Source organism: Suillus subaureus, assembly GCF_016647635.1.
Source record: "Suillus subaureus strain MN1 chromosome Unknown BJ212scaffold_3, whole genome shotgun sequence".
Lineage (NCBI taxonomy): Eukaryota > Fungi > Basidiomycota > Agaricomycetes > Boletales > Suillaceae > Suillus > Suillus subaureus.
Genome location: NW_024538559.1, coordinates 924,498 through 946,146, shown reverse-complemented (window position 1 = coordinate 946,146; position 21,649 = coordinate 924,498). Strand labels below are relative to the sequence as shown.

General features: G+C 47.6%; 10 protein-coding genes across 10 annotated transcripts; 7 read left to right on the top strand and 3 right to left on the bottom strand.

The window, feature by feature from the left end:
* The first annotated feature begins 470 nt into the window (after window positions 1-470).
* On the top strand, window positions 471-1,441 carry BJ212DRAFT_539155 (uncharacterized protein). Its single transcript, XM_041343442.1, has 3 exons — window positions 471-474; window positions 592-686; window positions 813-1,441. The coding sequence occupies exon 3, from the start codon at window positions 961-963 to the stop codon at window positions 1,357-1,359; it is 399 nt and encodes a 132-aa protein (XP_041198330.1). The 5' UTR covers window positions 471-474; window positions 592-686; window positions 813-960; the 3' UTR covers window positions 1,360-1,441.
* A 58-nt stretch (window positions 1,442-1,499) lies between these two features.
* On the top strand, window positions 1,500-2,071 carry BJ212DRAFT_539209 (uncharacterized protein). The gene has a single exon (XM_041343443.1). The coding sequence runs from the start codon at window positions 1,641-1,643 to the stop codon at window positions 1,989-1,991; it is 351 nt and encodes a 116-aa protein (XP_041198329.1). The 5' UTR covers window positions 1,500-1,640; the 3' UTR covers window positions 1,992-2,071.
* A 1,643-nt stretch (window positions 2,072-3,714) lies between these two features.
* Window positions 3,715-4,553, top strand: BJ212DRAFT_539047 (uncharacterized protein). Its single transcript, XM_041343440.1, has 2 exons — window positions 3,715-4,039; window positions 4,095-4,553. Exons 1-2 carry the CDS (start codon window positions 3,783-3,785, stop codon window positions 4,456-4,458), a joined length of 621 nt encoding a protein of 206 aa, XP_041198328.1. The 5' UTR covers window positions 3,715-3,782; the 3' UTR covers window positions 4,459-4,553.
* Window positions 4,554-5,034, top strand: BJ212DRAFT_539048 (uncharacterized protein). Its single transcript, XM_041343441.1, has one exon. It carries the CDS (start codon window positions 4,648-4,650, stop codon window positions 4,912-4,914), a length of 267 nt encoding a protein of 88 aa, XP_041198327.1. The 5' UTR covers window positions 4,554-4,647; the 3' UTR covers window positions 4,915-5,034.
* Window positions 5,035-5,399: 365 nt separating this feature from the next.
* On the bottom strand, window positions 5,400-8,753 carry BJ212DRAFT_1321483 (glucose inhibited division protein A-domain-containing protein). The gene is made up of 17 exons (XM_041334407.1): window positions 8,396-8,753; window positions 8,149-8,346; window positions 8,040-8,095; window positions 7,974-7,988; window positions 7,813-7,939; window positions 7,683-7,757; window positions 7,415-7,629; window positions 7,262-7,364; window positions 7,116-7,211; window positions 6,900-7,066; window positions 6,605-6,791; window positions 6,466-6,543; window positions 6,298-6,407; window positions 6,198-6,247; window positions 6,032-6,147; window positions 5,821-5,978; window positions 5,400-5,767 (listed from the first exon to the last, which is right to left on the bottom strand). The coding sequence occupies exons 1-17, from the start codon at window positions 8,592-8,594 to the stop codon at window positions 5,597-5,599; spliced, it is 2,121 nt and encodes a 706-aa protein (XP_041198326.1). The 5' UTR covers window positions 8,595-8,753; the 3' UTR covers window positions 5,400-5,596.
* A 439-nt stretch (window positions 8,754-9,192) lies between these two features.
* BJ212DRAFT_538647 (uncharacterized protein) lies at window positions 9,193-9,715 on the top strand. The gene has a single exon (XM_041343439.1). The coding sequence runs from the start codon at window positions 9,254-9,256 to the stop codon at window positions 9,641-9,643; it is 390 nt and encodes a 129-aa protein (XP_041198325.1). The 5' UTR covers window positions 9,193-9,253; the 3' UTR covers window positions 9,644-9,715.
* A 2,387-nt stretch (window positions 9,716-12,102) lies between these two features.
* Window positions 12,103-14,864, bottom strand: BJ212DRAFT_1321447 (cytochrome P450 monooxygenase CYP63). Its single transcript, XM_041334406.1, has 10 exons — window positions 14,200-14,864; window positions 14,042-14,130; window positions 13,954-13,996; window positions 13,886-13,897; window positions 13,313-13,829; window positions 13,197-13,252; window positions 13,003-13,138; window positions 12,643-12,950; window positions 12,381-12,575; window positions 12,103-12,324 (listed from the first exon to the last, which is right to left on the bottom strand). The coding sequence occupies exons 1-10, from the start codon at window positions 14,584-14,586 to the stop codon at window positions 12,283-12,285; spliced, it is 1,785 nt and encodes a 594-aa protein (XP_041198324.1). The 5' UTR covers window positions 14,587-14,864; the 3' UTR covers window positions 12,103-12,282.
* An 821-nt stretch (window positions 14,865-15,685) lies between these two features.
* On the top strand, window positions 15,686-17,188 carry BJ212DRAFT_538087 (cysteine proteinase). The gene is made up of 9 exons (XM_041343437.1): window positions 15,686-15,959; window positions 16,034-16,090; window positions 16,141-16,152; window positions 16,209-16,274; window positions 16,322-16,474; window positions 16,531-16,578; window positions 16,631-16,688; window positions 16,742-16,998; window positions 17,056-17,188. The coding sequence occupies exons 2-9, from the start codon at window positions 16,049-16,051 to the stop codon at window positions 17,143-17,145; spliced, it is 726 nt and encodes a 241-aa protein (XP_041198323.1). The 5' UTR covers window positions 15,686-15,959; window positions 16,034-16,048; the 3' UTR covers window positions 17,146-17,188.
* A 104-nt stretch (window positions 17,189-17,292) lies between these two features.
* BJ212DRAFT_1261245 (uncharacterized protein) lies at window positions 17,293-18,863 on the bottom strand (the record flags this gene model as incomplete). Its single annotated transcript, XM_041330167.1, has 6 exons — window positions 17,293-17,436; window positions 17,490-17,602; window positions 17,657-18,170; window positions 18,222-18,520; window positions 18,567-18,623; window positions 18,671-18,863. The coding sequence occupies 6 exons, from the start codon at window positions 18,861-18,863 to the stop codon at window positions 17,293-17,295; spliced, it is 1,320 nt and encodes a 439-aa protein (XP_041198322.1).
* A 1,007-nt stretch (window positions 18,864-19,870) lies between these two features.
* Window positions 19,871-21,642, top strand: BJ212DRAFT_1523818 (kinase-like domain-containing protein). Its single transcript, XM_041341717.1, has 5 exons — window positions 19,871-20,329; window positions 20,408-20,597; window positions 20,653-21,010; window positions 21,061-21,250; window positions 21,302-21,642. The coding sequence occupies exons 1-5, from the start codon at window positions 20,245-20,247 to the stop codon at window positions 21,337-21,339; spliced, it is 861 nt and encodes a 286-aa protein (XP_041198321.1). The 5' UTR covers window positions 19,871-20,244; the 3' UTR covers window positions 21,340-21,642.
* Window positions 21,643-21,649: the final 7 nt, after the last annotated feature.

The following is a 21,649-nucleotide window of genomic DNA, read 5'->3' as shown; positions in this document are numbered from 1 at the left end:
CATTGCCCTTGGGCGCCCGAGTTATCCGTGATCACTACAATATTGACTTGAGGGCAGGAAACTGGGATCATCACGCCCCAGTAAGGAATTGTGTCTGGACTCTGCGTCATGTCATGTTGACCGTATAACTTGCAACCGCCTGGCTGGCTGGTTCTGTACCACCATTCTTCCCAATCCTTAATCCCATCCCTAAAACCCTTAGGTTACATCGTACTCGTGTCAAGGGCATCAACCACTTCGAAACGTAGCCGAAGAGTATCAAAAGGGGGTAGCATAGACAGCCCCCATGATCAGAACGCCCACCTCGATGGGCAGTGGATTTCATATGGTCAGCTGAGTAAGTTACAACTTCCTGGAATCCCGGTGTCCCATTTGACGACGATAAAGTGGGGAGGAATGTCGAACATGTGCACATCGTCTCAGTGAGGCGCAAAAGGTCATAGTTCATGAGGACAAACCAAGGACAAGTGAAATGTGAGCGGTCAAATCAATCAAGGGATCACAGCTAACGATATTCCCCAGAGTGAGCCGCGTTATGAAGCAAGCACTGGATGTTCTCCAGAACTCAACAATTGCCTTCAAGGTAGCAAGGACAACCGCTGTTGTTTCTGGGCGATATACAAAAGAGTCGCCGAGGAACACGACGACGAGTTCCTTGAGCGATACACAATCGACATGGACATTATGTTAGTTTTTACAAGTTTCGCATGATCACATTTACCTCGTGTCGGGATCGATTTTCGATCAGCCTGGTCTTTTCTCCGTTGTCAGCACCTCTTTTATTGTGGCCATGGAAACCAATCTTAGTCCAGACTCCAACGACACCACGCATACCCTTCTCGCGCAACTCGTCTAAATCGGACTTGGCAACTTCACTGCAGCTGAGTCTACTCCCGCAGCACCAGCATCTACATAGGCGCCGTCCACGGCGGATATAACGATCCAAACGATCGCCTATGCATGCTTGTCCATGAGTTTGTTCACTGCTTTCGATGCCGTGCTAGGCAAGCAGTGGCTTGGTACTATAAATCACATGGCCACGGCCGTGGCTCGCAGGAGGAACGAGGGAAGCGCAGACAAGATAAGTTCGACAGCATCATCACGTGGCACTTCGATACTGTTGTGCAATCATTTCCAGTCTTACTTCATATCTTTCTTCTTTTGTTTGGGATCGCTCTCAGCGCCAATATGTGGTACACGCAATACAGCATCGCCTGGGTCATCATTACAACAACGATTTTCGGATTTTTATTCTATTCGCTGACGGTGATGGTAGCTTTGGTATCTCCCGCCTATTCATTTCAGATACCGATATGGGCGATATCATGCGCGTTGCGTATTGACAGTACACCGCGCTAGCTGCTGCGAAAGATAAAATATTCCGATGGTCTTCAGAGTTGGGGGCTTGTCCCGATTCCGTCTCCGAGTAGCTTTCTCGTGTTCTTTCATAGTATTTTGTTACAAGGAGGGTGGATGAAATAGATCAACATTTGCCGTAACAGTGATATCAAGACTACTATCGCTATCCCCTCCGTCGCCTCGGATCGTGGCCGGCTGTACTCTTCTTGCGTGCGTCGTAGTCGGCGTTCGGTTTGATAAAGACATTGTTCGGACTGATAAAAGGTGCTGTTGATCCACCGATGCTTCTTCTGCTATGTTTATTGGACAGATCGTGTAGCGCTGCTGTGCATCAACTCGCTGAGTCTCTTTGGGCGCAGTTCCAGACAGTTCTCTGGGCATACCATAAAAGCGATCTTGACAAAGACAGGACAGCAGTTCGACGCCGAGTATGGGATCTCACCGACGTCATTTGTCGCATGTTCCATCTCGGTCTATCTCATCCACCTTCACCTCGTATAATGTGGAACCTGGAGACGTGCAGGAAGATTCATTCAAGGGCGAGGTCATCGGAACGAAATGATCGGCATCCATCGGCAGCGCTGCTAAAAGTACAGCGCTTCAGGTTCGCCGTCGATGCCGATCAATCCTGATAGGGCTCTGCAGACCCTGCCTGGTTGTGGCAGCATCAAATTTTCGTGACGAAGCCATTTCCACTCATCAGAAGACCTTGACTGGCTAGTGGGCTACCTCAACAACGTTTATTCCAACGACTACGAGACAGCATGCGACATCCTTTTTCTCCTCGGTAGCATGAGAGTGAGCTGCAGCTCCGCTAAACAGCATCTATTCATCGAGAGCCTCATCACATGCATGGCTAGCAGCATGCCTCTTCGTTTACGTCACGTTGTCCTTCGCGCTGCTCACAGTTCCCGGGAAATTTGGCCACCATCGATGCCGTTGGTGATGCGCACATAGTTCTGACCAAGTTCTTACCCGCTATCCTGACCGCAGTTTATCCACGATCAGGTGCAACTCCCGTCAATGATGGTCCTGACTGCTTCTTCAATTATCACCGTAACTTGTGCTATCTCGGGCTGATTTTTACCCTTGCGAGCAATTCCAATTGGCATCTCCATTTGTTTGTAGATCACCATATAAATCGATGCATTGGCATGGTTCCAGAGTGCTGCAGATCGCCCGGGCCACATGCCTTTTGCGCGTCTAGTATCCTCCGAACCGCACCTAAAATATCGTCGCTCGACGCTATCACAGAGCAGCGGTGGTGGGGCGCGATACGCATGGTGTGGATGAATACTTCCTCCGTATTTCAAGATAACACACTGTTTTGAGTTCCTTCCTATCCTTACAGACGGCACAAAGACGTACATACAGATTACTTGGAGATTTGATCTCAAGACGCTTGTCGGAGGTGTGGATTATGTTCTCGAAAGACTGGAATGGCGAGATCCAGAGCAGGGAGAGAGGGTAGTTGTTTCTGTGAAGGAATCGAGAGGTGTAGCTAGCGACATGCTTCAGAGGTTCAATCCGGTGTAATCAGGGCTTACCATATGATCGCGAACTGCTTCGTGATTGGACGTGTTGGATTGTTATGACTTGAACACTGTTCACTACATATGTCATGCGTCGCGATTTCACCTACCTTGCCTTATACTTTACCCTCGAAATCTGACACCCGTCCATATTTTCTCATCTGAATACTTTGAGTGTTTCACCTTCATGGGTAGCATCTTGGTCCTTTGGGACATCCGCTTCAGGTCTTCGACATCATGATGTGGCATACGAATGCAACCATATGCTGCTGTACTCGTTATCGATTTCAACACTGCCGCACCTTTTTATTACGTGTCGGTCACTTTCGCATCGTATATTTTTCCATCGCGTTCCACAATAGTCCGTAAAACCGCCCAAGCATCGTAAATCAACCCTAGTAAAGGAGGAACATAACGGGCATGGTATCAGCGAATCAGAGGGTACAAGTTACGCTGAATCATCACGCCTGCCCACTGTGCTCTCGTTCAACAAACGCCACAAAGTTACCATGAGCCTTGGCTTCAACTCGTACTTGCGGCTCTGCCACACGCTGAAGCTAAGGGAACCACATGAGGACTCGATGATGCCGTCACAGAGCCAAGGAGCGCGTAAAGAGCATTAGAATGGGATTGACGCTCTACTAGTGGGTGAAGTCAGGATGCGAACGATATGCTTGTGATAAAAATTTCGACGAAATCCAAATGGTATGTAAATCAACTTAAGAATACTAGTTGAGAAGTTGCAAACTACCTCGCGTTCGAGCCATGATCACGTGTTTCCAAAATCAAAGCTTTTAAACTACTCTAAATTGGACAACGCCGCGGTCAGGTTTGCCCTTTGACCGACACTACATCGAGCCTGTGTGCCGCTCGAGAGCCTCAATAGCATTAATGCGTGCGCCAACCCCACAATTGTCTCTCACATCTTCCGTACCTTCGAGCAGGAAACATGCGTTCAAGAAAAGAAAACTCAGTCATATTCAATTGTCCACGCGCCACGACACAGGCTCGTGTCCCTCGAAGACAGAACAATCTACAGCACCGAACGCACATAAAGCCTCGACTTTGTCATGCTCTTCATGCCACCGTGTGTTATCTGCATCGATGAGGTCTGGTGCAGGTGCAGGTGCAGGCGTAGCTTGTGCAAGGTAGGTGGACACCTTTTCCCTAATTATTCGTTTCTTAAACTTGATAAAATTTCAGGTGTGGATCAGCTGTATGTGCGGTTTGTTCTCGCACATGCTCTTCGATGCTACGACAATCCTCGTTCCCGCCGACGCCGGCATTGACACGGTGTCCCTCTCTGTCGGGGTCGCCATCACCGTCACCTTCCGGATCTCCCAAACGAGCCGCATTAAGCCTAAACATTTCTACCATGAACTGTAATATACTCCTCTCTCCATCTTCTGGCAAACGGAAGAAGCCTTCAGACAAGGATGACGTCGATGTAGACCATCCTTCGAAATCTCGAGGCACGCTTTTCGGCCTAGACGATGGAGCTCTCCTTGTTCCTGGATGTGGTCGACCTATCTGTAGAACGTGCTGCGTGGAGAGTGTTCAGAAGTAAGCTTTTGATGACTAATGCTACGTTGAGCGACGATTGAGACCTTTCCTAATCGCAGCGATGGGACTCTTTGTGTAGACTGTTATGCCGTTGTTGGAAACGTGCTCTAGAACGAGGAACAATCTAATCATGAGGAGCCTCTCATGCTCTCCAGAGGACCCTTCAAGCGTACCGACATAATTTGTATTGTCAATGCTTTGCTTGCTTTCTTTGTTACTCGTATTATTACAAGCCACGGTGATTCGTCATATTGTATACTATGCATTCATTACCCTATGTTCGCAAGCATTTACACTAGATGGAGCACGGAGACATTTGGCGAAGCTGTGTGATGTTGCACTGTTGAATTGTGAGTTTAACTGGTCTTACTTCATTATTCTGGAAACAGGCACGGTAGATTGGAGATGGCGCATGAATGGAATGTTGGTATGCGGGGGAACAGAGTATGCATCCGGATGACATATTGTCCTAACTGGAAGGGGTGGACAGCTTGGCGCCACAGATGCGTTATGTTATCATTGGTAACGTTGATTACCGTGACGAACGAGATCACACAGATGGAAATGTAGCCCGGGTTCAGGACGCTAACAGTTCCCGATGCCAAGTATCACGCACGATAACGGGGTCGTCGTCAGGATTCGGACGATTCATGTTGGAGTATGCCCTCAGCCAAGGGATATCGTGCTAGCAACTCTCCGCAAATCAGAAGTCCTATCCGATCTAGCAGTTCGGTATCCCGTTCTATGTATGCGGCAAACACGGCAGGCCACTTGATACATATAAAATTTCATGAGTGACTCGACACGCTATACAGCATGGAGGACTTCTCAGATTACCTTGCAAGAGAGCTGCTACCTTTGTAGAGCTTTCCAATTGCATGGCATGCACTCAGATCCTCAGGAGAGACTGTATCATAGCCGGGCTATGAGCGGCATTACCTGGAACAAGGGAATCCAGAATCAGACCATAGATGGATGAGGATAGTCGTCATGGAAATCCTTCTTTACAATAGAACTTGTCATATGCAATATTTTTCAGACGTATATGATATAAGACATCCTGGTGCAAACAAAAGACAAAGATGATGAGTGTTGATTAGATGTCATAGTTGACAGTGGATGACGATGCTCTGTGAAGACAGTCATGCAGTTGCAGCCTTCGCAAGAGGCCGGTGATCAGCCAAATACACCGCTTCAACTTGCTCTTCGCTGATAGGTTTTAGTGCGCCAGTTGCTCGCCATGTCCTCCGAGAATGCTTCAGCAGGTAGATCGCAGAAGTCGGAGTCATGCCTTCCATGCGTTTTGCGGCACCCTAACGCGTGATCAATCAAGCATCGCACTACATCGTCGAAACAAGGAGCTCACCAAAGTCGTGGGCCTGATCCTCTGTAAGCGCTCCCTCACCTCGTCGCTCAATCCTTGCACTTTGGAGTAGTCCATATCAGGATCCAGTTGCAGGGACTCATCGGCATGGAATAACGCAAGGTCTGCCAGTTGTCGTGGGAGGTGAGGAGCGTAGGATGCTATTTCAAAGTTCATTCGCATGTTGAAATAAAGAACAGCAAGGAGTGTTCACCTTCGATGTCGATCCGTGCTCTAATATGGGGTTCCACAAAATCAAGACCTGGAACAGCTCCGGAACGTACGAGATCGGCGGCGGCCATACCTGGAATCTTCAGCATGTCGTACGCACTATTGCGGAATTCCAGTGGAAGTTACATCATAGAGACGCAACCACAAACCTCCTCATAATGCCATCATGTCGAATATCAAATCCGTATCTCCCCCAACCCTGAGCCAAGATAAATAAAATAATTCAGACAATGTCGAGACGGGCCTCACCTGCGGGCTGAGCACAACGTTTGTGAGAAGTTCAGTGCCTCGCTGTATAGCGTCTCGGTCACTCAAAAAGGCTAACCATCTCTCAGGAGAGACAATTCCAGCAGAGTGCCCTATATCAACAATCCATTAAATCGTAAAAAAAATCAGGATGGGATCTGCGTGGTGTACCAATCTCGGTTAGCCGTATGTCAGCGTTGTCACTCCTCAGCGTCATCCGGTATTCCGAACGAGAGGTGAACATCCGGTCTCCATAAATGACCAAAATTAGCCTCGCACCAAAAGTGGATAAATCAGAGGTCACTCGTACATGGTTCCTCCGCTCCCTTTCCTATTAGATCGTCTACCATCACTCCCAGGAACCCATCCGCTCGGGTGAGCAACATTGGGGGACGGCCTCGAGCTGAAAGACCTGCATTGATTCCTGCAAGGCAACCTTGCGCAGCGGCTTCTTCGTAACCCGTTGTGCCGTTTATCTGGCCAGCGAGGTAAAGACCCTACAAGTTTCCTATTAGGAGACAATACAAGGTGCAGGCACGAGAGTTACCTTGATGCGTTTTGTTTCCAATGTCACTTGGGAGATCATGAGTTGGGCATGAGGTCACATTCGTGTCCAACTTACAAGTCAGCTCGCGGGGATCGACATGATCATATTCAACACCATATGCCGGCCGCAGCATCTTGACTTGTTCAAGACCTGGTATTGTTCTCATCATTGGTTCTTGAAGCTCCTCGGGCATTGAACACGACAACCCGTTGGGATATATCAGGTCTACACAGAAGATTAGGATGTGCAGTTTACATTCGACGCTAGAGCACACCTGAATCATATCCTTCTGGCTCAAGCCAGATGGTATGACTACCCTTGTGTCCAAAGCGGGTAATTTTGGCTTCTAGTGAGGGGCAGTATCGCGGACCTGTGATACCAGGGTAGCAGGATAGTAGAGAACAGCTAAGAACTAGAAACCTTTCTTGGTCTCCTGGATATGTACACTGAGATGCATGCTTTCCTTGATGAACTGATGCGTTTCCAGTGTGGTGTGAGTTTGAAAACACGGAATTTGGTTGTTCTACAGCAAACTCGTTCATCACATCTAGTTCATGAACATCGAAAACTTACAGCATGGTCTACTTCCCGATGAACAAATGAAAACGGCCGAGGTTTTTCATCTCCATCTTGCCGTTCCATCCGGCTGAAGTCAATGCTATGTTTATCTAGCCTTGCAGGCGTGCCAGTTTGCAGGCGTCCAAGTTTAAACCCTGCTGCGTTGAGGGATGCAGAAAGACCTGTGGATGGTGCCTCTCCGATACGTCCTGCAGGTATGCGACGCATCCCTACCATAGAATCAATCGTGGATGTATAAAGAGTGAAAGACAATTCAACGTACCAATGTGGATTTCACCGCTGAGAAAGGTCCCAGTGCAGACAACGACCTTGGAACACCTGATGACATCTCCTGTCTCTGGAAAAATAGACCTAGTGAGGACTTTTATTATGTGCAGGCATAGCGCGCGCACCTAGGCGGACGCCCGTAACGGTCCCCCACGTTGACGAGGATGTGGATGAGCAGGGACTGTTGTCAAATACAAGGTCAAACACACTCGCAGCACGTACATCCAGGTTTGTATAGCTAAAAATGATGTCCTTGCATATGGCGCTTGTAGATTTTACGGTCTACCTGCGCTCTAGGTCCCTGTTTCTCAATTGCAGTCAGACAAGACGAGCATCATCCACCACTACTCACCCAAACAGCTGCACCCTTCGAAGCATTGAGCATGCGAAACTGTATCCCAGCTTTATCTGTATGTCAAGTCTCAGATATTTACAGTTTCACCCATTCGCAAGTAACGTACCTGCGATCCTGCCCATGAGGCCATCCAGAGCATCGACTTCCCTCACTAGTGTACCCTTTCCAACACCGCCAATGGAAGGATTGCATGAGAGCTCGCCCACAGTATCAATCCGCTGGGTTAGTAGTACTGTTCGTGCGCCTGTACGGGCAGCACCTGTCGCCGCTTCACAGCCCGCATGTCCTCCACCGATAATACATACTGCAGAGAAGGTAAGCTGAAACATACAACCTGATAGCACACTACAGACCATCATAGGTATCTGGAATTGTGTTTGAGTTTGAAGTTGCCGTGTGTAGGGCGCGAATACGCGCTTTTCGAGAAGGACTCGAGGGTAGCAGTCTTGTAGATGTGTCAGGTATACTGGCATGCAGCGATGTCGATGAACTTCCTGTACCAAGAAGCCGCCGTTGCCGCAGTAGAGTAGCCCAGCTTCTTCTCGATAGCATTATGCACCTGATTGACGGTTTGCTGGGCAAGTGAAAATTTCGAGGATACAGAAAACAATCTATACGTAGATGGTATCCAACATCAGTCTTTGGAGGGGTAGCTTGCTGTCATGTACAAGGGCTCGAGACCGAGTTTGAGAGAACCGTGACGCAAGTTGCTGAAGCTCTAAATTCCGCGCCAAATATTTGGGTCACATGTCTCACGGGGGACTCCGACAACATATCCAAAAAAAGGATCTCTCTGAAAGTTTCATGTACAGTACAGCGAGATGCAACTTGCGATGTGGGAACTTTAACTATCATAGACTGTCACCTTCTCGTATAGACAGTGATTGATTGTCTAGGTCTCATGATCATGGAACTTCAAGTATAGTCTGTAAGATGAGTAGAGTGTGCGTTACGCTGAATCTATTAGGTGTATGTAGAGGCCGTATGAGGCTATGCATCCGGCCGTCGCTGGGTGGACTGTGATTGGCACAATACATGGCAGTCTGACGAGTTGCGGAGATCAATGTCAGTGAGCTCAAGGCTCCGCCGGGAATTACCGTGAGTTCATAGTAATTTACTAACTCAACATCATGGACCATATGCATGCGACTGCCAACTGGCCTCACCCCTGGCCAAGGAGCCTGAACTTAGCCAACATTAACAAGCCTCCTATGATACACATAGTCTCAAATTCTACGCCTCGGATAACTAACTGTGAAGAGGCTCAACACTGGCTGAGGGCTCCCCGACAGGTACCGGTGACGGTCTTGCCGGCCGAAAGGTCGAAGCGAGATAAATTTCGCCATGATGATGATATGCAAAAAGTTGTTCCCAGGTACATTCATCATGCCCTATCATGCCTGCCAATGTCGCCAACGCTGTTGGCGAGCAAGATACTACGAGAAAACCAATCAATCAATTCAAACTACTATTCAGAGATTCAGGGGTACCTTGTCAGGGAGCAGAAGCGAGTGTACGTGATGTTCTCGAGTCTCGCCAGCCTACATGCCACAAGGCCTCCGAATTCGTGTTCAAGATCTCCAACTTCAGTGAGCTCATAACGAAGTTTGAGGACGAAATTCGGGATGAATTGCTGAAACTCATAAGCTACACGGTGCATACACACTGCGCCTTTTCTGAATTACCAGCCTCCAACCTAGCTAGATAGTCCCTTGGCCTTTGACCCCCCCGTAGTAGTGACTGGGCCAGTACGAAGGTGGAACAGTCAAGCTACCGCAGTCTTTATTCCTGGTCCGTGAAATTGCTGATATTACAAAAATCTCGTACCATCTCGAGCAAGGCTTGTCTCTACTTGCACTCATAATGGTCTAGCGTGTATAGACCGGGTCAAGTCGGGACAGAAGGATACCACTGAGAAATAATGCCCACTGATGTTTCACATCATGAGGCTGTATAACTCGAAGAACAAGTAATTTGACTTCACATGGTCATGCGGTCGTACAGGCGCGTCCAATCCGTTGCTTTCTCATTTGAAGCCAGGGACCACAATCACACACTTACTGAACTGGGGACAGAATACCAATTAGGATGTATCACCTGGTTATAGATCGATGCATCAACTTCTTGATGCAACTGGAGTACATGCTGTATCGGTTTTAATCAGTGGCGCACCACCCTTTCCGTATATTGTTGTATTCTTATCGCATGATAGCCCTGGTACCAGCGGAGAGCGGGACGTGATTCCGCAGACCAGGTAGGAGAGGTGAGTTGGCTGGTTACTGAGTTTCGACCTATTCTATAACTCGTTTCTCAATTCCCCCGGACAGAATGTGACTTGTTAACAAACCTTTGATGAATTACATTCGCGCCTGGACCAACAAGACGGAGAGACTGCAGTCGCTCATTGAGATGGCAGGCTTTGCGATCTTCACACCGCCTGTATTAGATGGTCGACTACATTATTTCTCTGCTTTATTTCACATGAGGATACTTAATTCGGTAAAGCGCAGCAGGAACAGACGCCCACCCCCATAACGCCTACTCCAATGAAAAGAGCGCTGGGCCGGATGGTGGTGTATCCAGATTCCAGCACGAGCACGATCATTGTGCTTCACAAAGTTCTGTGCTCTCCCTTTATCTCAAACGATCCCAGTCTGTCGCCGCTGAATAATTTGCATCGTCTTATCAGTTATTTCATGGGTTGGCAGAAAACCAGTTAGATGACGAGTCGGTGATGTGGTGATTTAATCTTCACCGGGTTTCGATCGCAGTTTCCTCTGTTGCACTTGTTTACAATCTTGGGAAGCACTGGCGATTGTATAGTACTAAAGAACCATTCAGTAACAGATGTAGTGAGTATCCTGCCTTTGATACCTGTCCCAATGGCTCAAATCCTATCTGCAAGGGCGAGTACGATTCCCGATAAGCCTGTAATGACTGCAACAGTTGTGAGTCTGTTTAGAGTTCATCTGAGGCTCAGCGCTCATTAATCATTACCAAAGGTTTTTCCAGGCAACATTTTGAACGCACTAAATTGGATAACTGTGAACGTAACTGCCATGCTGGATAGTGAGCTACCCAGGTGCAGTGGTATTCGCTTGACTGAAACATAATGCAAGTGGCTACGAGCGATCCAGAAAGAATGGGTCATGGTATCATTCATGTCCTAGTGAAGTCTAAACTCAATCACTCCTGCAGAGCGGCTGGTGACCATATATCCACAGTGATCCCCTTTCTCAACTGCAGAAATGACCTACTCGCATGTTATGGTAAGCGAGATCTTTGAAACACATCTTTCTCACATCAATGTGATCATCTCAAAGATATTATTTGCGAGCCACATTTCCCTCCACGTTGAAGAAGGCGAACGTTCTACTGATTGTCGCGGGCATCGGGTGGTCCCTTTGCTTCCTGTGAATTACCTGACCAGCAATGCGTGGCATCACTGACGATATCGGAAAGAAAACTTTTGGGCCTAGGTAGTTTTACTTTGTCAGCTGTCAAAGCTTCACCGCCCAGTCTTTTCGCGGGTCAGTGAGTTCCTGCTCTGCACATCCTACAGCCGCGATTGCGACGATGGTTTATCGCCGATGCGGCTTTAATATATAATGGTTACACGCTTTTTCAAGGGACATCTAGGGACAACCACGAGGTGAACGGGATGATGGATTCGGGTATGATGGTGTAATTTATCATTGTGAGGCCGACGCGCAACTTTATGATAATGCAACCAGTCCATGTAAACCAGGACACACATACACATGTTGTCCCCTATTACTAGGTGGCTATCTGAGTTGTGATGGACCTATATGGTGTAAGCGGGTGCTCTAATCTTTGTATGGCAGTGACATAAGTGGAATCCTTCTGTCATCGGACACCTTATACCGTTCGAACGCTGTAACGTCATGGTGCGGGTGATGCCTTGATCCTCATCTTTATACACGTGCCCTCATATGCTCTGATGGAAATCATACACGTACTTTTAGACACGAAGTGACGTAGACTGAGGCGAGGCTTATCGTTCATTCTTAATGGGAAAGGGAAATTTACATCCTGAAACAGTCCTGAAACATGATGGGAACAAGGGGAGGCGCCGCCGCTGCCAGATGTCTAGATTGTCTATGGTCCATATACCAGTACAAATGATCCGGTGGGTATGAGATATGCAATAATGACAATATAAATGAATTTCTCCTCAAAAGAGCCCTGTAAGTGTATTTGCCAGCAAATAGTGATCACATCAGTGTGAGTGCGCGTTCTTCATTCTTATCCATAAGCCACCCTGTGAAAGACAAGATGATGCAGCTGAAACACCAAAGCGAAGATAAGATAACGTACCTTGATGAAAAGCGTCATTGTAGCTTCGGGATAAATCGTCTCCACCCTTTGTCTGCCGCGACCCAACTTCCACTCCGCAGGTGGCGAGGAGGAAGGAGGTTGTGCATCCGTCGCGAGTGTAAAAGTGTCAAATCGCTGAAGCAGTCGCACAAGGAAGAATGATGCCTCATTGTATGCATAATTCTGACCGATGCACTAAAAGAATCCAAGAGCCGAGGTGTCAGTTTTTCTGTCAAATTGTAATCACGAAAGGAAATCCTACAATGCGTGGCCCTGCGCTAAATGGAGTGAACATCATCGGATTCGACGTGAACCGGGCCAATCTCTGAGGATCAATCCATCGCTCAGGATCAAACTCGTCTGCATCAGGTCCCCAAAGTTCTTTGTTGCGCTGCGTCAACAGCGACGAGTACCAGATTGCCGTCGACCTCGGTAAATATAACGGTTGCTGAGATTCGGTGGGATAAGTACGATCTGGCGGAGGGAGCGTGCAAGGCTGAGATCTTGTCTGTCGTGAATTCAACGGGACGGGCGGGTACAGGCGGAGAGTTTCGTCAAGAACGGCTTTAACTGACGAAACAAGGTCATTAAGTAAAATCACACCACATGAAATAAAACTCGCCATATTTGAGTTTACGAATTTCTTCGTGGGTAGGGACATTGTTGCCACACACGTCGAGTACCTCTTGCCGCATCTTGGCCGCGATGCCCGGATACAACGCCATGAAATATGTCACGTAGGTCAAAAGGCACGCAGTCTGTCAAGCGGAATTGTCTCATCAGAAATTGAGCGCTGAAGTGAGAAGAGGCACACACGGTGTCTCTAGCAGCCAATAGGACATTGAGCAGCTGATCACGAATCATTCCAGCGTCTATGAATTATCAACGAATGAGGCGCAGAATTCGGGCAAGGAACGAGAAAGAACACAGACCTTCGGTACTATCGGCTAGGTGTTCCAAGAAAGTCTTTTCTTCCATGGTATTCCGTGTACCAGCTTTGTGGGCTAGCGCCTTACGATCCAACGTTCGTTTTACTAATGGATCCAGCCATCGTTTGATGATATCCACGTGCGGGGCAGTTTTGTCATCGAAAAGCTCAAATACGGGCCAAATGAAGCCAGTGCGACCTCTCATGGTGATTATGCGTTGGACTGCTTCAAAAGCTTGAGCAAATGTTCCCCATGAGTCATCTGTAGTAGACCCTCTATCACTCTGGAAGCCTGAACTAGGGACAGGAAGCTTCTTGGACAAGGTGTCCAAGTTTTCCCCAAAAAGAAAGTCCGAGGCGGCGTCGATGGTGAACCTAGCAAAAAGGTCTTGGACATTACAGGGCTCATCGCGCGAGGCAAGATTTGATAATAAGGTTATCGTGTGGCCCGCGTATTTTTCAAATAATTCGAAATCAGATGTGCGATTGCGGGTGAAAAAAGGTCGTGCGAGTGAACGGTGCTATAACGAGACCTATCAACCATCAACAATAGTGTCAGGTGGTTGGCTTGTCGTACATATTTCCATTTCTGCGTAGTTGTGAGCAAATTGTGACCCAGGTAACAGAGCAGGTCTTGCTTCTCACCTCGTCATCCCGATTGAATATTCCATCGCCTAGAAAGTTTTCTCTAACATAGTGTTAGGAAAGTTTTTTCGGGTAGAGAGTTGCTTACAATCGCTCTCGTTGGGCAGTGCCTCTCCAAAATTGGCCGAATCCTGTTGCTAGTACGCATTTAGAGTGCTCTTGATCCATGGTAATGATCTTTGACACGGTGAACGCACTCGTCAGCTTACTTGCCACTAAAGATTATGTCTAGACAAGACCACCTACATTGTCAACCCAAAGAAAGCGAGTGTTGAGGGTTGTGCACTGATACTCCTCGAACAAATCAAGGAACGGCTCGTAAATGTACTGAGAGGCGAGCCCTTTCTTAAGTTTGAGCATCACATCAATGTTCCCTGGCCATTTCCCAACAACTCTGGGAATTGGTCTAGCACCAAGTTGCCGTGCTTCCCGTGCTTGAACGAAGTCAGAATACTGCACTCTGATCAATACCACCAGCGGAATGGCCAGGAGATAGGCAGGTATCGACCACCATCCAAACTGAAGGTTTAACGTCCTACAGCACAATGAAACAAGCACGGGGGGTGCAACTAGTGCTTGAAAGATGTCCTTCAAGATACGGAAGCGATAGTTGGCGTGGTCAGCGAAAGCCATGTATAGTGCTCAGGCTAGGCTACTAGGGACAATTGAGGGGGTGAGGGTACAGTTGATGATTCTAACTTGAGCCCTTTATGTGCATCTGGGAAACCGACAATTATGCTTCTTGCCAATGCCAGCACTTGAACAAATGAAGAGAAGATTAATATTGTCGAATAATCGACCTGAAGCGATATGATTAACTCCACGCTGATGCACATGTGAAACTTCTCGATCCGCGCGATGGAATATTCCTAGGACCGTATGTCGTGTAATAATAGGCTAAATGTCGGTAGACTTGTGAAGGCGAAATCCGACCGACGGCTAGAGGACCCCCGAGTACCCCACGCTCACATATCTTCTCACGGTCCGACCTCCGAGTGGCTAATTGAAATGAGCCAATACTGTTTCACAGCGCTTATTCAATGGCCGACGCCGGAAGTTTTCAGGTCGTGTGCACATGGAGCTTAGACTACGGAACTTTAGATACGAAAACCCATTGTGTCCTTCAGTGGGCTTTGTAGGGACATGCTTTGATGGCAAGAAATGTATAATGTGAAATACGGAAACAGTAAGGAGGCATAATCTATTACGACTTGAAGTTCCTTCGCGTTCAGTAGGGAGGAAATGCGGCTCTCAGATCTGAGGTTGTTCGCATCACAACATGACCAGTTCGTGAGATCCCAGGGGTCGGTGCAGCACAACGCACCCACAACTATGAAACGAGAGCGGGACCCGAATAACGTCAATCCCTGTATCAGACTCGGATAAGTAGGAGGCTGCACACCATAGATTCAGATTCAAGCAGGCACAGTAAACTGATGACATCTTGCAGCTTACTTCCGATCCTAGTGTAAACTGGGAAACGACGTCGTAGTATAAATTAGGACACTTTGATGACCTTGCTGCGAAAGTACTAGAATAAGAAGGCTGAGCACTGTTTCAAAAGCCTACCAACTGTATTTACTCGAGGCGTCGAGTAACACACTGCTGTAACACAATGCCTTGCAAGTATCTGACCATCTAGTCAGACTTTTGTGAGATTTGTGAGGTTAATAATACACTAGTACTAGTAGCAATCAAGACTGTAAGGGCATACCTGCGATGCCGCGGACTCGGAGACGTCGGCCTTCCTTGTCAGTGAGAACACAAGCAAATGTCACGTTTAGTTGAACTACCAACGAGTGATTCCTTCTATCTCATGGTAGCTTGGGTGGGCGCTCCCTGCTATGGCACATATCAAGTCAGTCCAAGAAGCAACGAGTATTGTGCTCTTTAAGAGTCACAGATGAATTTGGTCACGCAGTAGCCCTGAGGTTAACGTTGAACGTAGAACGATCTATTCAGGTGTGTATGGCGGTCGAAACAGAAGTCGGAACTTGCCATACAAGGTAAGTGCATGGCACCCGGGCCGAAGGCGTCAATCTGTCACTAACACTCGCTGCCGTGCTAATAGTAGTACTAGAGATTGTCCATCATCATGTCGGAATCTCGCTGGATCCCGCTCGAAAGCAACCCAGATGTAAGTTCTCCATGTCTCTAATATTCTCATTCTTACGCGACAACGAGCAGGTCTTCAACAGTGTAAGACAAAACCTCTTAGTGGCACAAAATGACTTACGTGGTATGATGTCGTACAGTGGGCTGCAACTGCCGGACTATCATCCAAGGCGCACTTCGAGGACATATATGGCCTTGATCCAGAAGTTCGCCTTCTCGATCCACTCATGCTCATAGGTTCACGACAATACAGCTTCTAGGAATGGTACCGGAAGGTGTAAAAGCGGTTACACTACTCTTCCCCTGTTCAGGGACCATTGCGACGAAGCGCAAAGAGGAAGATGAAAGGATTGCAGCTCAAGGGCAGCATTCGATCGATCCTACTATTTTCTGGATGAAGCAGACGGTACGTTCTATCGACCGAATGTCCTTCGTACTCGCACTACTAACGAGGCCTACTAGATCGTAAACGCTTGCGGAACTATGGGTCTTCTGCATGCTTTAATAAACGTAACACGCAGCCTTTCCCTTTTATCTTTCTCTCACACTGGTATTGCTCCAGTCAAACGTCACTTTCGCTCCTGAAAGTCCATTGGCTAGATTTATTGACGAATGCAAAGGTGAAAATTCTGTTCCTATCAGGGCATCCGAGATGGATTGATTGCAGAAATAGACAAAACACCATTGGAGCGTGCAAAAATTCTCGAGGAGACCTCCTTATTCGAACGCATCCACACCTCCGCAGCCACCTCAGGACAAACCACGGTACCAGGAGATCTGGACACATATTTCCATTTTACTTGCTTCGTGAGGGCGCCCGATGTTACTGCGAGGGGAACGGAAACCCAAGCCCGTGGGTGGCGCGTCATAGAGTTGGACGGAGCTCGCAATGGTCCGATCGATAGGGGCGAATGCACTAGCTTGCTTCAGGTAAGGGGCCTTGATCCTTTTTATGTCACTAAGTTGATCTCAGTTCCGGATCTGCAGGACGTGGCCAAAATCGTCAAAGAACACTATATCAAAGAAAGCAAGAGCGTCAACTTCAGCATGATGGCGTTATGTTCTGGACAAGATTAGATTAAGAATCACGAACGAAACTAGTGTGTACAACAGCAGAGCGACTACGTATTCAGTAATTTCAACTGGCGTCTATACATCAGAACTTAAGTAAGGAAACACATGGTAATTGAGGCAGTGTCAACCCGAGACCGAAGTTCATGACAGTCACAAGAAAAGTGCTTCCGATATGGCAGCAGGAATTTCCTTCTGCATTTTGGCGATGAATCTGGCAACGTGGAACGCATTGTCGAAGTCAGTGATATCTTGACCATTTCCAATCTCAGCAATCTGCGCTGCAGACGCTACAAACTGTGTGATTGATATCAGGTCGTGTATCAACGTGAATGAATAACCATGCGTACTCGTAGCATCGGGCTTTCAGGAAATCTGTCTCCCTTGGCTGTCTTCTTCTCCCCTCGTAGGATGTCTCTGACTAGAAGTGGTTCTGCGGTTAGCGGCCTTGCCAATCCTATAACTGCGTTATGCCAACCGCTGAGTAAAAATGTACATCCGATGAAAAGACACTTACTGTCCGCGGCCCCTTGCGAGACAGCATTGGCCATGCCCTGCGATGTCCGAAATCCGCCCGTGGCGACTACTTTCGAGAGGTTTAGATGGGATCTGAGGAGCTCTGCATATTCGACAAAATACCCTTCTCGGGTTTCAACAGTATACGGCTTATAATCGCTCGGTATCAACTCTGGACTGCCTGTGAAATATAAAAGTGTTACCTTGTCCCGAGAGCTGCGGGTGGTTTGTTCATAAGCCCCCCCACTGACTTCAATGAAGTCCACTCCTGCAATTTCGAGCAGTTTGGCGACCATTATGGATTCCTCGATGCAGAATCCCTCAGGGATAGAATCTTGTGAGTTGAGTTTGACCGAGATGATGAAAGATGGGTTTTGAACCGCTCGTCTGATTGCAGCGATTATCTCGAGAAGAATGTGAGCTCTATTTACGAGCGATCCGCCATATTCATCAGTTCGCATATTGGTCCTCTTGGCTAAAAATTGTGACAGAAGGTAGCCGTGAGCGGCGTGGAGCTGAGTCTGATTAACCAATGAACTGGCCCGATGTTAGTAAAATAACATTACCTGGACGCCATCGAATCCAGCCCTGTGCAGGACGGAGGCTGCATATGTAAAGCGATCTACAATGTCCTTGATGCCATCTTTTGTTAGAGGTGTGGGTCGCCCGAAGAGAACGTCTCCAGTCGAGGGTTGCTCGACGTCAGACGGTGCCTCTGGATATGGCTGTATGTTAATGGAAACCTGACGCCCTGGATGGTTAAGTTGCCCGATGACCAAGCTCCCTTGTGACTTGGCAGCCCGCGCCACCTCTGTCCACTCCTGGAGATAAACCGAGGGGAGATCTCTGTCGATGATAGTATTCCCTACACGAACATCAACCTCGCAATTGTTTTCGTAGAAAATTATGACTACCTGTAGCTTCGAGATGATCTTTCTTTATTTGTATGTTACCAGTGACAATGATCCCTTTAAGAAATTTATAAGAGCGTCATCAAGGATGGGATGAAATTCACCGATATCTCCCTTTGCCCAGGTTTCGTACAGTCGTACAAGTTCCTCCGTTGGTTGTCCCCGACCACTGGGATCAAAAGTCGAGAAAGTGGCCAAGCGTTCTGACATCGCGCTCTTCAAGAACCTATTTTTTGCCGTTCGTCCGCTAAATGGGAAAGTAACAGGCTGCTTGAGTGGTTCAACGGGGTCAAACATTGAAACCATGTGTGGGGATGCCGCTGTTTGCATTGGCTGTTGGACAAATGGATATTGAACATATGGATAAAACGATTGCATAGTTGAATTCAATATATTGCAATCCTGGTAACCAAACTTCACAGTATGTCTTTCACGATGGTGATTTTGGGCTGAAGAATCAGTCAGCCAAGCATATCACGCAGGGCTAGATACGATCTCGGGTAAGCTAACGTATGTATGATGAACATGTTTCCGATGTGAGAGAAGGTGAAGCCTACTAGATATTCCGAAGACTCGGGAATTAACAGACGGCCAGAATAATCGACCGATGATATTAGCAAGCCTTGACGTGTCCAAGTAAGGTTTATCTAGTGAGACTGCGTCTCGTTGGCAAGTCAGCACACCTATTAGTGACTTTACTGGTGGCAGCAGTTTGTGTGGACTTTGTAAATAACTCACTTATTCAAATATGGCTCCTAGGGGTAGCCACTGCATTAAACTTGAAGAGTGTGCACGAGTTTTCCTGCAGCAGGTCAGAGGAACATATGGTGCCGTGCTAACAATGTTAACGCAAATGACAATTTCGAGTGCGCAATCTCTGACAATCCAGTTTGTAGTCGTCGTTATCGAGTTGCAAGTGGCAACAGCGGCATGTATTACTGTTTTAGGGGTGCTCGCCCAGCCATCAACCACACCAAATGAGCCTGTGTAGGACGGGGATTGTCATCCTCCGATGTATATATATATAAATATTCCACAAAACTCACCTTCTGGGGCCACCTTGCACCATAATAGGTTACCCTGGTTGCGGAATCAGGGCTCAGAGCGATTGAACTTATTGGGAGTCGTGTAAAAGTCGGAGGATGATTAGGCCCGACCGAATTCCTGACATAATTGGTTCGAATTAATGATCAGTTGACGAGTTGGGGTCAAGTTCCGTCGTTAGCCGACTTATATATCAGAACATTAGTAAGGGCGCCTGTACAGCTGCTCTTTGTAGGATTTCTGCAGCACGGTTGTTAGGGTGGAGCCTGTACGAAGCTCGACGATTATTATTTCCAATCCTAGTATTGATGAATAGTCTTGCACTTAACATCCGAAACCTTCTTCTGCAATCGTTACGATGAAGTTATTGCCAGCGAGTGTCTGCTCACGAAGTTTAGATCATCTGAGACTCGGAGCATGCGGTGAAAAGAATGATATGGATTTTGGCAGTGCATAGTTCCGGGATTCCAGGACCTCGCACTAAGACTTCAGAGAGCAAATATTATGTCAAAGTTGTTCAGAATCATGTGCTGGCTGAAATCAGACTGACGTCCTCGGAGAAGCAATCGGGAATTGCCAGATTATGTTGGGTTGAATCTTATCGATTACTATCTCTGAGAGTCAAACCCTAATCATGCTTTCCTCATCGTCTTCCAAACCACCGACGCAGCAACTATTACAGTCTGCGGATCTCATCTCCCAGGGCGCTGAAGCTGCAAGTCCTCTCAATCAATTTCTACTTCGCCCCATGCTCACTTGAACCCCCGATCACCCTTTCTAATGCTCCGCGCAGAAAGTCTACAAAGCATATCTACGTCAATTTTCGACATCAGGCCATGGCATTGGTCACGGTGCAGCTCTTGAGGCGTTGGAACCGGTTCTCTTGAAGTACCGGTTCCGCAAGCACTACCGCCACCTGTCACTCGATACATCACTCACCCGGCAACGTATAGCCGGTGAAGCTCGCGCGTTGATGAGATGTATGCGGTACGTCAAATTTGTGCCGTCTTCAGTGGAGATGAGCCGACGTGGACCTTGGCAGGTCCGGCGTCATTGTACCCGGAATCAGGATGGTGGATGTGAACGAAGGTGTACTGGGTATCGAGTGGATAGATGGCAAGAGTGTGCGTCAAATCCTACCCGGTGGGGCTGAACTCGAGGACATCAGCGAGCTTGGAGAGGTGGATGAAATCCATGAAAATGGCGCTGCAGACTCAATTGCTGATTATGGAGTCTCTCGAGGTAGGACTGTTCGCATGCTGATTGGATCCTACTCAACTTCCGTAGATGCCCTGATGGATATGATCGGTGTTGAGATTGCAAAGATGCACTTGGCCGACATAATTCATGGTGATCTGACGACCTCGAACATGATGTTGAGGAAACAAACAAGTGATTTGGTATATGATAGTACTAGAGGATGCGGTTGTCTTTTTAATGTCATTTTCAGGTTCTTATAGACTTTGGACTCGCCTATCATTCTACTCTCGTAGAAGATAAGGCTGTGGACCTTTATGTCCTGGAACGCGCCTTTGCCTCAACTCATCCTGACTCGGAGCCACTGTTTGCGGGAGTGCTGAGCGCGTATGAGAAGCGCATGTGCAAACATTGGCTGCCAATTAAAAAGAGATTAGATGATGGTTAGCTGAGCTCAGTGCATGACCAGATCCGTGTACTCACTCTTTGTCTAGTGCGACTAAGAGGGAGGAAACGAAGCATGGTTGGTTAGCATACATGCTAGACTGTTTCAAAAATGTGGAAGTGAGTTCAAATGAAGGCTAATTACCCTTTGATGTGCTAGATCAGACCCAGATGATATTATTCACCAGTCCTGTCAGGCTTGATTCATGTTTGACACGAGCACGTCTTTGGGGCTAGATACCGCCTCACGACATTTGGACCCTTCTCTGATCTCTATGTTCACAGCAGATATGGCAGGTTACATTTCAATAATTGGACGTAAGTACATTGTCCAGTCTCTTCTCGTCACATCCCCCCTGGTACGTGTTAACATAAGATAGTCAAATTGTTGTTGGTTG